General features: G+C 40.5%; 1 protein-coding gene across 6 annotated transcripts in view; it reads left to right on the top strand.

Annotated features, from left to right (window-relative positions):
* Positions 1 to 14,490, top strand: part of actr3b (actin related protein 3B) — an 85,267-nt gene that overhangs the window by 34,325 nt on the left and 36,452 nt on the right. For all 6 annotated transcript variants that reach the window (XM_059971845.1, XM_059971841.1, XM_059971843.1 and 3 more), the window contains 3 exons: positions 108 to 218; positions 8,567 to 8,662; positions 13,871 to 13,978. In XM_059971845.1, coding sequence (XP_059827828.1) covers positions 147 to 218; positions 8,567 to 8,662; positions 13,871 to 13,978 — 276 coding nt within the window. In that variant the 5' untranslated portion in view covers positions 108 to 146. The remainder of the gene's footprint in view (positions 1 to 107; positions 219 to 8,566; positions 8,663 to 13,870; positions 13,979 to 14,490) is intronic.

The raw sequence follows: 14,490 nt of genomic DNA on the forward strand, positions 1-14,490 counted from the left end.
AGAATTAATATAGAATTGTGGCACAAAAGTTGCGCTTCACATTAAATGCGGACGTACAACAGGTGGGAAAACTATACCTGACAATAGCTTTCTTTTTAAATTTCTAGTGGCCCATTCGACATGGTATAGTTGAAGACTGGGATCTAATGGAGAGGTTCATGGAACATGTGATATTCAAATACCTGCGGGCAGAACCTGAAGACCATCACTTTTTAATGGTAGTTATTATTAATATATAAATAAATTAATTAATAATCAATAAATAAAATAATAAATAAATTATTAATTGATATAATCTATATTAGTAGCCAATTGTCATAGTTTACTGTTTCTTTCATATTGCTGGTGTCATGTGCATATTGTGCATAATGTTTAGCCACCAAGTGTTCAAGGAAATACCTAAGTGGACAAATCAATATTGGAACAATCTAAGCTATAGTGGACTGGAAGCAAGCTAGCCACAAAAATTTTATTACTCTTAATATTTATGCAAATAATTTGTTTTAAGTGTACCTGTTCATAGGATGTGGATGACACTGTCATTGCTCATTGATATTTGTTGGCTGAACTGAGTGGTCTGTTCAATCATTTCTGAGCCAACCATACAGTTGATGGGTGGCAGATGGATTATAGTAGTGGTCACCAACCTTTTTAAGCCCAAGATCTCCTACCTCGGCCTTAGTGAAAGGCAAGATCGACTATAGATCAATTAGTTACACGCATGCGCACCGGGGCAGAAAAGACTGGAAGTAAAACCCCGCAACCCGGAAGTAGAAATAATATATAAACACCAGGGGTACCCACCCTTTTTTGCACCGCAGACCGGTTTAATATTGACAATATTCTTGTGGACTGGCCGACAGGGGGAGGGGGGTGTTAAACACGACTGAATACAGCGATACTCGAAGCAGGTTCCTTATGTCCAGTCTATTCCGCAGTTTAGTTTTTGCAGCTCTCGGCACTTAGCTTCTGTCCCACTTGCTCATGTTTTTTTCCACTAACAAAACTCAACGGGTTTGTCTTTAAGTGCAGGGTGCTTGGACTCAAGGTGCCGAAGCAGTTTTGAGGGCTTCATTGCATCTGGGCCCAAACTCCAGCCTCCCTCCTGCCTGCCGCCTGACGCCTTGGGCAGGTGAGGCTGGTCGTGGGTGGGGTGAGAGGACAAGGTAAGGGCCAGAGGTCCCCGTACCGGGGCCGTGGCGGTTGCAGTCCGGAGAGAGTGACCGACCGAGCAAGGAGTGCGACAGGCCCGCGCCCGCCCCCCTTGTAGGATCTATCAACTGAGGGATGACTTTCAGTAGATGGCAGCGAGATAGCTGCTCAGCTACTTACGAAACGCTGAGCCCAAATTAGGTCGTCTGAGAATATTTTAGCACCGGGTTCCCCATGAACACTTGGTGTGGTGAACAGGTCTAGAGGCAGTGCCCATCTGTCCGCGCTCCAGGCCAGCAGCAACGGCACTTCCCGCTGGCCGCGCGAGGCGCTGGTTACCCGAGGCCAACCAGTAATCCCTGGTGCGAGGGTATCACTGTGTTTAGGCGACTGATGACCTCGCATGGGTTCAAGTTCAACAGTTCGACAGGGAATGAGGAAAGGTGCAGCTGACTCATATTGTTGTGTGGGGGAGCTACACGCATGCGCACTGGGCAGAAAGAACGGAACTAAAATCCCGCAACCCAGAAATAATCTATCAACAGTATTTGTGTATTTATTTTTCATTTTTTTTCGGGATCTACTGGGAGAGTCTCAAAGATCGACCAGTCGATCGCGATCAACATGTTGGCAACCACTGGATTATAGTGCAGGGAAGTGTATGGTCTTGCCCTTTGGGAGAAGGAATAAAAGCGCAGTCTAAGTTCTAATCAGGGAGCAAATTCAGAATTCAGAGTTGCAAAGGGGTTTGGGAGTCCTCGTGCAGGGTTTCCTAACGGTAATCTTGCAAGTGGTAAGGAAGGCAAATGCAATGTTAACATTCATTTTGAGAGGACTAGAATATAAAAACAAAAATGCTAAGGCATTTTAAGGCATTGGTCAGACCACACTTGGAAAATGGTGGGCAGTTTTGGACCACTTATCTGAGAAAGGACGTGCTGTGGCATTGGAGAGGGTCCAGAGCAGGTTCACAAGAATGATTCTGGGAATGAAAGGGTTAACAGATGAGGAGTGTTTGATGGCTCAGGGCCTGTACCTGCTGAAGTTTAGAAGAATGAGGGAGGTTCTTATTGAAACCTTTTGAATATTGAAAGCTCTAGATAGAGTAGACATGGAGAGAGGGTTTCCTGTAGTTGGGAAGAGTAGAACTAGGGAGCACAGCCTCAGAATAGATGGATGTTGTTTTAGAGCTGACTTGAGGAGGGGTTTCTTTAGCCAGAGGGTGGTGTATCTGTGGAATTCATTGCCCCAGATAGCTGTGGAGACCAAGTCATTGTGTAGACTTAAGGCTGAGGTTGATAGGTTTCTGATTAGTAAGGGCATCAAAGGTTATGGGGAGAAGGCAAGAGAATGGTGTTGAGAGGGATAATAAATCAGCCATGATGGAATGGCAGAGTGAATGGGCTGAATGACATAATTCTGCTTCTATATCTTATGATTGTTTCTGTCATTTCTCATTGTCAGCCTATCTGAGTGGCTTGTTCCGTCATTTCAAAACCAACCATATCAATGGATCTGGAAAAACGGTATTCCAGTATGCATAAAGATCCAGTAATTTCATGGTGGTCTGCATTGCCGATAGCATTCACACAAGATATACTGCAATGCTGAAGATCTAGAGATACACTCACAAAATGCCGGAGGTACTCAGCAAGTCAGATAGCGTCTATGGAAGGGAAAAAGACAGTTGCTGCCTGGCTTGCCGAGTTCTTTTAGCACTTCGTGTGTGTTGCAATTTTTCTATCCCAGATTTAATTATGGGATTTGAAATCCCCAGTTGCATCAGTTGGAATTGAACATCTGCAGATCAATGGTCAAAATTGAATACTAATTTAGTAACTTAACCATGTAATTTTTATATTCCTATGATGCTTTACTACAATTTTGTGTATTTTTCCTCATATCTGGTGTCCACATTTATGTTACAAACGGTCTGCATAAACTTATCAAGTGACACTTTCACCCCCATCTAGACGTGGTAATGCAGCTCCTCAGTTTTACGTATTCTAGCTTGTCATGCTGTGGGGAAGGTAAACTGTTCATGTTCAGGTTCAAGTTCAAAATTATTGTCATTCAGCCATACATATGTTTAGAGCTAAACAAAACAGCGTTCCTCTGGGGCCAAGGTGCAAGACGCAGTACAGACTGTCACACACAGCATGTATTGCTACAAGAGCACATACAGTCACAAAGTAATATTGCTGGTGCAAGGGATGTTGTCCTGGAGCCATGTTTCTGCAAGAACAAGCACGGAGCAGTTCCTCATCTTACACTGCGTCGGCAGCAGATGAAGGTAAATCAGCTTGTCCCGTGCTGGGTCAGCTGCAGACAAAGGCTGTTTTATGATAAGATATGAACAGGTAGAGGTTACTGAACTCCTTGTGTCGGCTCCACAGTTCATTTAGATACCATCTGATCTGCAGCTTAATTCCATTTGATCTGTTGCTGATCTCTAGCCTCTTGGATAACAATATAAAATACCATCATGAAACACTAATCCTGCTTACAGGCGTTGGTTGAGCCTCAGCATCAAGTTCAATTGTCATTCAACCAGACATGGACACCCACAAATACAGCCAAATGAAACAGCGTCAATCTGGGGCCAAGATACCAAACACAGTACCAACAGTGCAAAGCACATATAACACAAATAAGATAGCAAGCATATACTGTATAAGATAGCAAGTACATACAGGTGGCCCCCGTTTTTCGAATGTTTGCTTTACGACAGCTTGCTGTTACAAAAGACTTACATTAGTATCTGTTTTTGTTAACCAAAGAGGATTTTCGCTTTTACGAAAAAAAGATGCCTGCTTTATACATGTGTTTACCCTGAGAAAGACTACCACGACCGTGAAGCCTTGTGCGGGCAGTTGTGTGCGCATGCGTGTACGTGCCAATTTTTTTTCTCCAAATCGATTTTGGCTTGCCTTCTTCCCAATTTTGATAAGTGAAACTACACCGTACATACTGTATTTCTACTTTATATAGGCTGTGTATTTATCATGTCATTCCTTCTTTTACTATATGTTTGTCTTATTTTAGGTTTTATGTGCTATTTGGTATGATTTGGTAGGTTATTTTTTGGGTCAGGGAACACTCAAAAATTTTTCCCATATAAATTAATGGTAATTGCTTCTTCACTTTACAACATTTACAACAAAGCTGGGTGGCAGTGTGAAATGTCAGGAAGATGTTATGAGAATGCAGGGTGACTTGGACAGGTTGGGTGAGTGGGCAAATGTATGGCAGATACCGTTTAACGTGGATAAATGTGAGGTTATCCACTTTGGTGGCAAGAACAGGAAGGCAGATTACTATCTAAATGGAGTCAAGTTAGGAAAAGGGGAAGTACAACGAGATCTAGGTGTTCTTGTACATCAGTCAATGAAAGCAAGCATGCAGGTACAACAGGCAGTGAGGAAAGTTAATGGCATGCTGGCCTTTATAACAAGAGGAATTGAGTATAGGAGTAAAGAGGTCCTTCTGCAGCTGTACAGGGCCCTGGTGAGACCCCACCTGGAGTATTGTGTGCAGTTTTGGTCTCCAAATTTGAGGAAGGACATTCTTGCTATTGAGGGAGTGCAGCGTAGGTTCACAAGGTTAATTCAAGGAATGGCGGGACTGTCATATGTTGAAAGATTGGAGCGACTGGGCTTGTATACACTGGAATTTAGAAGGATGAGAGGGGATCTGATTGAAACATATAAGATTATTAAGGGATTGGACATGCTGGAGGCAGGAAGCATGTTCCTGCTGATGGGCGAGTCCAGAACTAGAGGCCACAGTTTAAGAATAAGGGGTAGGCCATTTAGAACAGAGATGCGGAAAAACTTTTTCACCCAGAGAGTGGTGGATATGTGGAATGCTCTGCCCCAGAAGGCAGTGGAGGCCAAGTCTCTGGATGCATTCAAGAGAGAGTTAGATAGAGCTCTTATAGATAGTGGGGTCAAGGGATATGGGGAGAGGGCAGGAACGGGGTACTGATTGTGTATGATCAGCCATGATCACAGTGAATGGCGGTGCTGGCTAAAAGGGCCAAATGGCCTACTCCTGCACCTACTGTCTATTGTCTATTTCTGCTTGCAAGCAGTTTCATAGGAACGTTCTACCTTCAGATAGTGGGGGAAACCTGCATAAGATAGCAGCAAAACAGAGTCACACAAATAAAATATAGTCCAAATCCCTGAGTCCATGAGTGTTGCGGCAGTCTCTTGTTGAACACAATGCAACTTGTCTCCTGCTGAGTGAACGCTGGGGGGGCAGCTCCAGCTCCAGCACTGACACTGCGCCACACTGCCTCTGGCACTCTGGTGGAGTGGTCAGCTCTGTCGCCACCCCCAGGTGCTACAAACAGGTAACTCCGTGGCATAAGGCCTAGTCCTGTCCTAGCTATGACTGCAGCCATGCAGCTCACCCGCCATTTGCCCCTGCCAATAAACCAATGAAAAGGACTTCCAGTATTCCACACCACCAATGTCCAACAGTGTCTTGCGATCGTAAGAAAAGTGATTAAGAAGATCACTCCCTGTTAGACCTTGGAACACATCAGCAACAGCTGTGCAAGAGCCCTGGGAGAAGGCCGCTACTACTGGTGACATGATGGCACAGTATTTATGGCCCAAATAATTACCTCCTGTTTTGTAGGAATTATGAGATTCTATATGATTAGTAACTGTTTCAAAAAGAAGAGTCTTTTTTGAAGCACCCTTTACCTTTGGGTGGTTTAGAATATTACAGAATATGCTATATCTTCATGATGAATAATTTGAAATTGGATTTACAATAGTTTCATCTCGATTTATTTTATTCAGTTTATGAAATAGCGCCTAAAAGCAGAAAGGCAAAATAATTTTATAGTTGGCAATACCTTATGAAGTCTTGATAGACTAAAATCTAGTTGCTTCTGCCAGGATAATGTGTTTCAAACTTGAGGATAATTTGTAAATGTATTAATTTATGACTGGAAATTTTTCTGTTTAATAGCTAGCTCTAAGTTGATGTACTTTTAAATGTGTGTCTGCTGTAGATTATAAAACTAGATTTCCTGTTTCAGCCATATTATTGAAAGTAGAACGTCCAAGTTTACACCCAGTGGCCACTTTATTAGGTACACCTGCTTGAAAATGAAAATATCAAAAAAAAAAGGATTGCTGGTGCCAAGCAGGCTGATTTGAGTATCTCAGAAACTGCTGATCCCCTGGACTTTTCATGCAAAACAATCTCTAGAGTTTACAGAGAATGGTGCAAGAAACAAAAAAAACAATCCAGTGAGAGACAGTTCTGTGGGTGAAAATGCTGTGTTAATAAGAGAGGTCAGAGATAATGGCTGACCAGGGGTTCAAGCTGATAGTAACTCAGATTACAACGTACAACAGCAGTGGTGCGCAGAAGAACATCTCTGAACACACAACACGTTAAACCTTGAAGTGGATGGGCTACAGCAGCAGAAGATCATGTATTGTATACACACTCAGTGTCCACTTTATTAGGTACAGAAGGTCTCTGATAAGGTGGCCACTGAGTGTATGTTTTATTAATTGAATTTGACAGGAACCTATGGTTGGCTCTGGTATAAGATAGAGAGTGGGAGTTGGGTGAGGATGGGGGAGGAGTGGTGGGGAAGGGAAGTCAGTTATAGCTGGTCAATTGCTTTAGGTAGGATGAGAATCGGTCTTCTTGAAATGAGGACTCATTTGAAATGAAGTTTTTCTGCGTTAACCTTCAGACTCCCAAACCCCTTTGCACCTCCAGCATTTTCTGTTTTGGTTTGAAAGAAATAATTTGTCCAGGCTTTAGATACATAGATTTCCCTGATCTCAGTTTTCAATGCATACATCTATTTGATAAGCATAGTTCAGTTTATATAGTTCATAGTTCAGTTCAGTCAGTAAAATTTGTATGTCATGTACTGTAATTTTTCTGTTAACTAACTTAATTGACGTAAATTGTGTGATACATTTGAAGTTGCTTGAGGTGCAAATTTATGGCAGATGAATACGAGGCAAGTTGATAACATGATCGATCAATATTTTCTTTCTCTTTTACCTGACGGAATTAAATGTATGGGCTGAAGAAGTGGCTGGGTTATAGGTCAGGGAAATGATTCATGGAGAGTGAAAGAGAGAGAAAATAAAGGAAGATTGTCCAGATAAAACATAACTTACAGGGAAAATCTAAACCAACACAGGATTTTGGGTGATAAATGAATATAGCTTTATAGTAGTAAACCATATGATGGATGGTTCTGATTTAATAACTCCTGTAGTGATGTTTGCACTTTTATGATGTTTCCTCATCTTTGTTCCAGATATCATCTTGGGCTGACTTTTCATTATCTTTTCTCGATTTATATCACAGAAACATTTTTTACCAAAAGCAAATCTACTTGTGTAGTGACCTTAAAGCATGCTTGCGTATTGTTCCACCCCTTCACTTCAGATTCAATGACAATAATTAGACAAGGTGGACAGGGTGTTTGGTGTGTGCCTGCCTATGTTGGTAAACGCACTTGAGTACAAGAGTTTGGATGTGCAGTGTAGGTTGCCGAGCTATAATCTGAAAAGGCTGCACAAGCATTTGCAAGGATACCTACATGGACTGGAGGGCTGAGCTATTAGGAGTGACCAATAAGGGTGGGACTTTCTTCCCTTTAACATTTGAGCTGAGAGGTGACCTCAAAGGTATATAAAATCAGAGGGGATATAAATAAGTTTGAGGCAAACCTGCCTCCCCCCACAAGAAAAAGACATTATTGCATGGCAACACAGTAGCCAGCCAGATTGTAGTAGATTGGATCAATTCAACAATCAAGATAAGTTGATAACGTGGTTGTAAATGCCTGACTGTTGGAATAATTGATTTTATGAAGAAAATTCAAAGTACATTTATTACCAGGTGTCACGATATACAACCGTGAGATTCATTTTCTTGCTAACGTTCACAGTAGAACAAAGAAATATAATAGAGTCAGTGAAAATCTACACACAAAGGCTGACAAACAATCAATGATCACAAGAAGTCAAACTGCAAATACAAAAAAGCAAGTAATAATGATAATAAATAAGTAAATAATACAGGAGTTGTAGAGTCCTTGAAAGTGAGTCCATAGGATGTGGAATCAGTACAGTGTTGAGGTGAGTGAAGTTATCCAGAATAGTGCAGAAGCCTGATAGTTGAAGAGTAACAACAGTTTACTTGAAGCTATCCTGAACCCAACATTTTTCATGAAAAATTGCCCTGTAATGATTTGGGAAAGTTGTTGTTCTTTCTGTTATCTTCACTTTTTAAATGTTTTAAGATGTTGGACTGTGTGGAGTAATCAGAGTGCTGTTGAAGTCTTTTCTGAGGTAAAAGCACCAATTTCTTCAAAGACGTTAACCTTGCATGTAAATTTGTTACCTTTTCCTTGCAGACAGAACCACCTCTAAACACACCAGAGAACCGAGAGTACCTTGCCGAAATCATGTTTGAATCCTTTAACGTCCCAGGTCTTTACATTGCGGTCCAGGTAAAAAGATTATAACTATCAAAGGTCACTTGCGCAGCAGCATTTGACACTGGGGTGAAATTCTTGACGTCAGTATTGTTGGGGGAGAAGGGAGCTGATTGTAATCCATATTGCAATTTTTGACATTTCATTGGCTGGAAACTCTCATTGGCAGAAGCTTGGGAGCTGCTTGTTTGTCATTTTTCCTGGCTGGAAAAATTTAAGGTGACTGAGGGGGAACCATCATTAGTTTCTTAAAGAAACTGAAAAGGTTAACCCAAGATGCATTTTTTCTTGATCTAACATTTTACTCACCTAAGCAATCAATTGATTGGGAGAGTGGGTAGAACACAATCAGAACTGTCACAAACAGAGAGTTGTGTTTTCATTAGAATTTACCCTTGCACTTTGTAGTTAAATCTGGCTTGTGCAGATGGGGTGACAGACTTCTTTCTCTGGTAATTATTCTGGGTCAAAAGCAAAGGTTAATAAATCTCGGCAGGCCAAATTGGATTTTTGGAGCACGCAACTTCTCAACCACAACCTGTCCCGAAATTGAAGGTGTAGAGCACGTACATCAATGGTAATTAAACAAGGCTCTGGCTCTATTATTCAGGTTAATTAACTAGGCACATTTTTAAAAAAAAAATGTGAATCAGACTTAGCTCAAGGGTAACAGAAAAGCAATTCTGTACTTGGTGAACATACAGTTGAAATTGGTACAGGAGAGGGTTTGGAAAGGACCCATTTTTCTCTCTGTTTTTGTTTTGATAATGGTCTTGCTCCTGTAGAAAAAAATTCACTGGGACCATGCTATACATCTTTCTTGAGTCTGCTTCTCCATTTGATAAGACCTTAGCTGATCTGATAATTTGCCTGAATTCAACCTTCCTATCTGATGTCCAAAACTCCTACAGACATGTAGAAAAGAGGAACAGGAGTGGGATGTTTGGCTGATTGGACCATTAAACATGATATGTTTAAACATGATATTAACTGTATCTGACCATCTATTTCACTAACTTGGTCCTACTGCCTGCCATTTTCCTTTTAGCACCTCTTTCTTGAATATGGTTTACTCTGTGGTTTACCCCTTCTTGAACAGGGTTTGCCACTTAGAACCAAGGTCAGGGACAAAGAATTCTTAAGAGCATGGAGAATCTGTTGAATTGCCTTTCACAGGGAGTCGTGGAAACCAAGGTTTACTATGCTCTGAAGAAATTTTCTCCTGATTTCAGTTCTAATTAGTAAACTCTGTAAGTCGAGATCCTTGGATGTGAACTCTCCAGTTGTTAGGGATGTCTTCCTTGCATCTGGTCTGTATAATTCCATTCAAATTTTATAGGTTTCTGTGAGATTCTATAACAGTTTTTCAAGACTCCAATGTACATAGGCTTAAGTGACCCAATCTCTCCTTGTATGTAAGGTCTGCCATTCTAGGAATCAATCTAGTTTACCTTTGTTGGATTTTCTCCATAGTAAAAGCATCCTTCCTTGTATCATCATCATCATGTGCTGTGCTGTATGACACAAGCGATCATGATCTCATGACTGTGATTGTTGTTGGCAAATTGTTCTACAGAAGTGGTTTACCATTCCCTTTTTCTGGGCAGTGTCTTTTCAGCCATTATCAATACTCTTCAGAGTTGGTCTGCCTGGTGTCAGTGGTCACATAACCAGGACTTGTGATATGCACCAGCTGCTCATATGACCATCCACCATATGCTCCCTTAGCTTCACATGACCTTGACTGGGGGAGCTAAATAGGTGCTACACCTTGCCCAAGAGTGACCTGCAGCCTAATGGAGGGAAGGAGTGCCTTACACCTCCTTTGGCAGAGATGTAACTCCACCCCGCCATCCCTTGTAGAGGGCAATCAAAACTTCACACACAGCTCCATATGGAGACTCACCAAGGCCCTGTATAACCACAGCAAGAATCCTCACTTTGTACTCAAATCCTTTTGCAATGAAGACTAACATACCACTTACAGTACTTCTAAACTGCTTGCTGCAACAGAACATTTGCTTTCAGTGACTGGTGTACCATGACTCTTTACACTGTCCACTGTCCCTTTTTCTCAATCTGTCACATTAAGTTAATAATCTGTCTTTTTCTATTTAAACCAATTGTATAACTTCATAACTTTATCTCTGCACTAACCCAACCTGTCCAATTTGCTTTGGAGCTTCTTAGCATGCTCTTAGCAACTCATATTCCACTCCAATCCTCAATCCCCGATCCCAACACTAAGATGTTACATTGATCCATATTGGGAATAGTTGGTACCAGAACACTGATTCCTTACAGCCCTCCACTAGTTACTGCCTACCACCTGGACAAAGATCTGCTAACTTGTACACTCAGTATCCTAAGTTTCTACCAACTTCTCAATTCATACTAGTATATTATCTCCAAACAAACACACTTTAAATTTATACACTGTTCTCTTATGTGGAATATTTGCAAAAGTTTAGAAAGGTTGAAATATATCATATCCACAGGTTATCCCTTATTAGTCTCTTTGTTACTTCCTTTAAAAAGTAGATTTGTAAATCCCAATTTCCCTTTCACAAACTCAAACTGACCTTGTCCAGTTCCATTAATGTTTTCCAGATATTCTGTAATTACATCTTTTACCCTCTGCTCCACAGTTGGGCTTGTTTCCATGGTTTACTCCATTTCCTCTTCTTCTTTCTTTTTGCCACCCTCCAATCTGTGAAATATCATCAGAGTCAAAAGAACTTTGGAATATGATCTCCAAACCATCTTTTCCTGGCCACTTCCTCTAATAATGGCACAAATAGATTATCAGGCCCTGGCAATTTGTTAGCCTTTAATTTACATTAATTTCCCCAGCATTATTCCTTTACTGATAATCTGCTCCTTTCTCTCTGTGAACTCTTGGTTCTGTAACATATCTGGGAGGTTATTTGGGTCCTCTGTGATGACAGAACCAAGATATGTATTTAATTTTTTTTTGCCATTTCTCTGTTCTGAGTCATAATTACCTCCCCTCCCTTCTGATGATTGTTTATCCAGACTTTCTCTTCACATGTAGAGTAGATTTGTCACAAAATCCATCTTTCCCCTATTAATCATTCATCTTGTTCTCTGCTGGAATTCTAAAATGTTTTCAGTCCTCAGCCCTGCATTTCTATGATAATTGTATACATCTCCTCTTTGAATCTAATAACATCTCTCAAGTCACAGTTGAGTTTCCCTTTGCTAACTTTATTTGATTGTCATGGAGGAACGGACAATTGTTGCAAATTATATGTGCCTTTTCTTTAATTATTACCCATTGACTATCCCCAATCTGTCTTTAGTAATTTGTACTTTATTCTTTCAAAGATTCTTTTGTTCAAATACAGGACCCTAGTTTCTGTTTCGATAACTTCACTCTCTACCTTAATGAAGAATTCCATCATGCTGTGCTCACTCTTCCCCAAAAGGCAACATACAAAAAGACTGCTAATCATTGCACAATGCATTTAGGATAGCTTGTTTTCTGATCAGCTGCTTAACATATTGTCTAAACAAACACTAGTATGTATTATTATGTAAGATGATACTATTATGTAAAATTAATCTGAGGGTTGTATATGGTGACATTTATATACTTTGATGATAAATTTATATTGACCTTTGGACATATTTCTAAAGTTTTGCCTCACAGTAGATTAAATTCAACATTGATTGAAGTCGAATCTGTAATGAAGGCATCTTTAATTTTAAGTTTAATTCAATTTCTGACTGGACGCAATGGACAATGGAGATTTATCTATGATATATAGCGCACTCCTCACAGTCAGATTCCATATTAAGATTTTCTGAGCCAATGTCCATCCGCATTGATATCCTCCTTAATGAACAACTTAACATTTTTTTCCTTTGCTTAACCATCCTAAATGTTGAATACCCTTGGATGTTCATTTCATTCTTGTTCACCCGGCAGCCATGCTTGTGTGTCAATATCGTAACCAGTTGTACCTACTTGTGCTGTTGAATCATTGAATTTATTGCAAATGCTCTATGCATTAAGCTCAATGTCTTTGGACTTATCTTTTTGGCATTATTAACTCCCTTAGCTATTATTATTTTCAATACGAGCAGCATATTTCCAGCACAGTCTTGTTGGGCTGAAGGGCCAGTTTCTGTGCTGTCTTGTTCAATGACTCTATCTGCAGTTTCTTGTATCTCTTCTTTATTTGCACAATTGCAAACTAGGCTAGCACAGACTAGAAGGACTGAAGGGTCTGTTTCTATGTTGTGGTGCTCTGTGGTTTCTATGACTCTATGGCCCTATTTGTCCATAACTCTTCTTTGCCTTCATTTTATTTCCTTCATTTTGCTTTGTTTTTCCCTCTCCTTTTGTCCTGTTAATTTCCAGTTTGATTCATCAGCCTCACTCCCAATATATTTAATGACTCAGCTTATTCTGCCATCTGAAAGAAAAAATGTCTTAGTCATCTTGCTTAAATGCTGAAATCTTTCAATGGTGCAGTGTCCCCCAGTTCTAGACTTTCCCACTGGGCAAATATTGTCACAGCATCACCCTGTCAAACCCTTAGGGAACTTTTGCAATTCAGACAAATGAGAGGTGGTATGGTCTCAGCCCAAGATGTTGACGGTTTATTCCTTTCCATAGATGTTGCCTGACCTGCTGAGCTCCTCTAGCATTTTCTGTGCTTTGCTCTGGATTTCCAACATCTGCAGAATCCCTTGTGTTTAAGGCAGCCCCTTTCCTCATCAGGCAGACTCCTTGTCCCAGAAATCATTCTGGTGAATCTTTGCTCTGTTACCTTCAATGGTAGTTATCAATCCCTTAAATAAGGAGATGGTACTGTGCAGTAGGAATCACCTCATCAAATATCTGTAGGCAAGATATTTCTTACTTTCCTGGACTGAAACAAAAGACTAATTCCCATTTGCCTTCCTAGTTGCCTATACACCACATTAATTTTCTCTGTTTTCCTTTACAAGGATTGGGGTTTGGGTTTTCACTGAACATTAAATTATCTCAAATCCCTTCCTTTTTTTCCAGAATTGTTGAATTCAGCAGAAGATATGATTTTTTCAGTGCAGCATATTTAGAATTAGGAAATACAATTTTGCTAAAATGCTATTCAGAGAAATGGATGATATTTTATATATACTAATATCATGTACAAATTCTATCGGATACACAACAGTGTGTAACCTTTCGGGATTTATTTTAAATTGCAGGCTGTGCTAGCTCTAGCCGCATCGTGGACCTCACGGCAGGTGGGAGAACGCACATTAACAGGCTTGGTAATAGACAGTGGTGATGGAGTGACCCATTGTATTCCAGTGGTGAGTATACTAGTTAAATGCACCCAAATGATCATATCTACTGTAACAGGATTGGGATTTGGGTCAGCTAGAGAGCTAAACTAAGTTAAGTAGTGCAGGACAAACTTTCTCACACAGACAGTTGTGTGCCAGGAATGTGGTGCCAGGGGTGGTTGTGGAAGCAAATATGAAATAGGTGTTTAAAAGACTCTTAGACAGGCATATCAATATGCCAAGAGTGCACATTGTATAGGTAGAGGGAGTTAGGTTGGAAGATTCTGGTAACACAGTGCTTGCAAAAGGTGATTTAATAGTTACTGGACTGAGTTTATCTGGTGGTGGTTCTGAATGGAGCTATTGGCAATTAACGATGCAAACTGAAGTTAATTTTACACTTGCATGCATGGACTGTGAACTGGGGATTAACAGACAAATATTTGGAGTCAAGTCCATTATTGCATGTTGTTCTGGGACTTCATAGCAAGGTCTGGTCTTGCTGAAGAATTGGCCCCTGGGATAAAACTTAGAACCCT

This window comes from Hypanus sabinus, chromosome 6, assembly GCF_030144855.1.
Source record: "Hypanus sabinus isolate sHypSab1 chromosome 6, sHypSab1.hap1, whole genome shotgun sequence".
Taxonomy (NCBI): domain Eukaryota; kingdom Metazoa; phylum Chordata; class Chondrichthyes; order Myliobatiformes; family Dasyatidae; genus Hypanus; species Hypanus sabinus.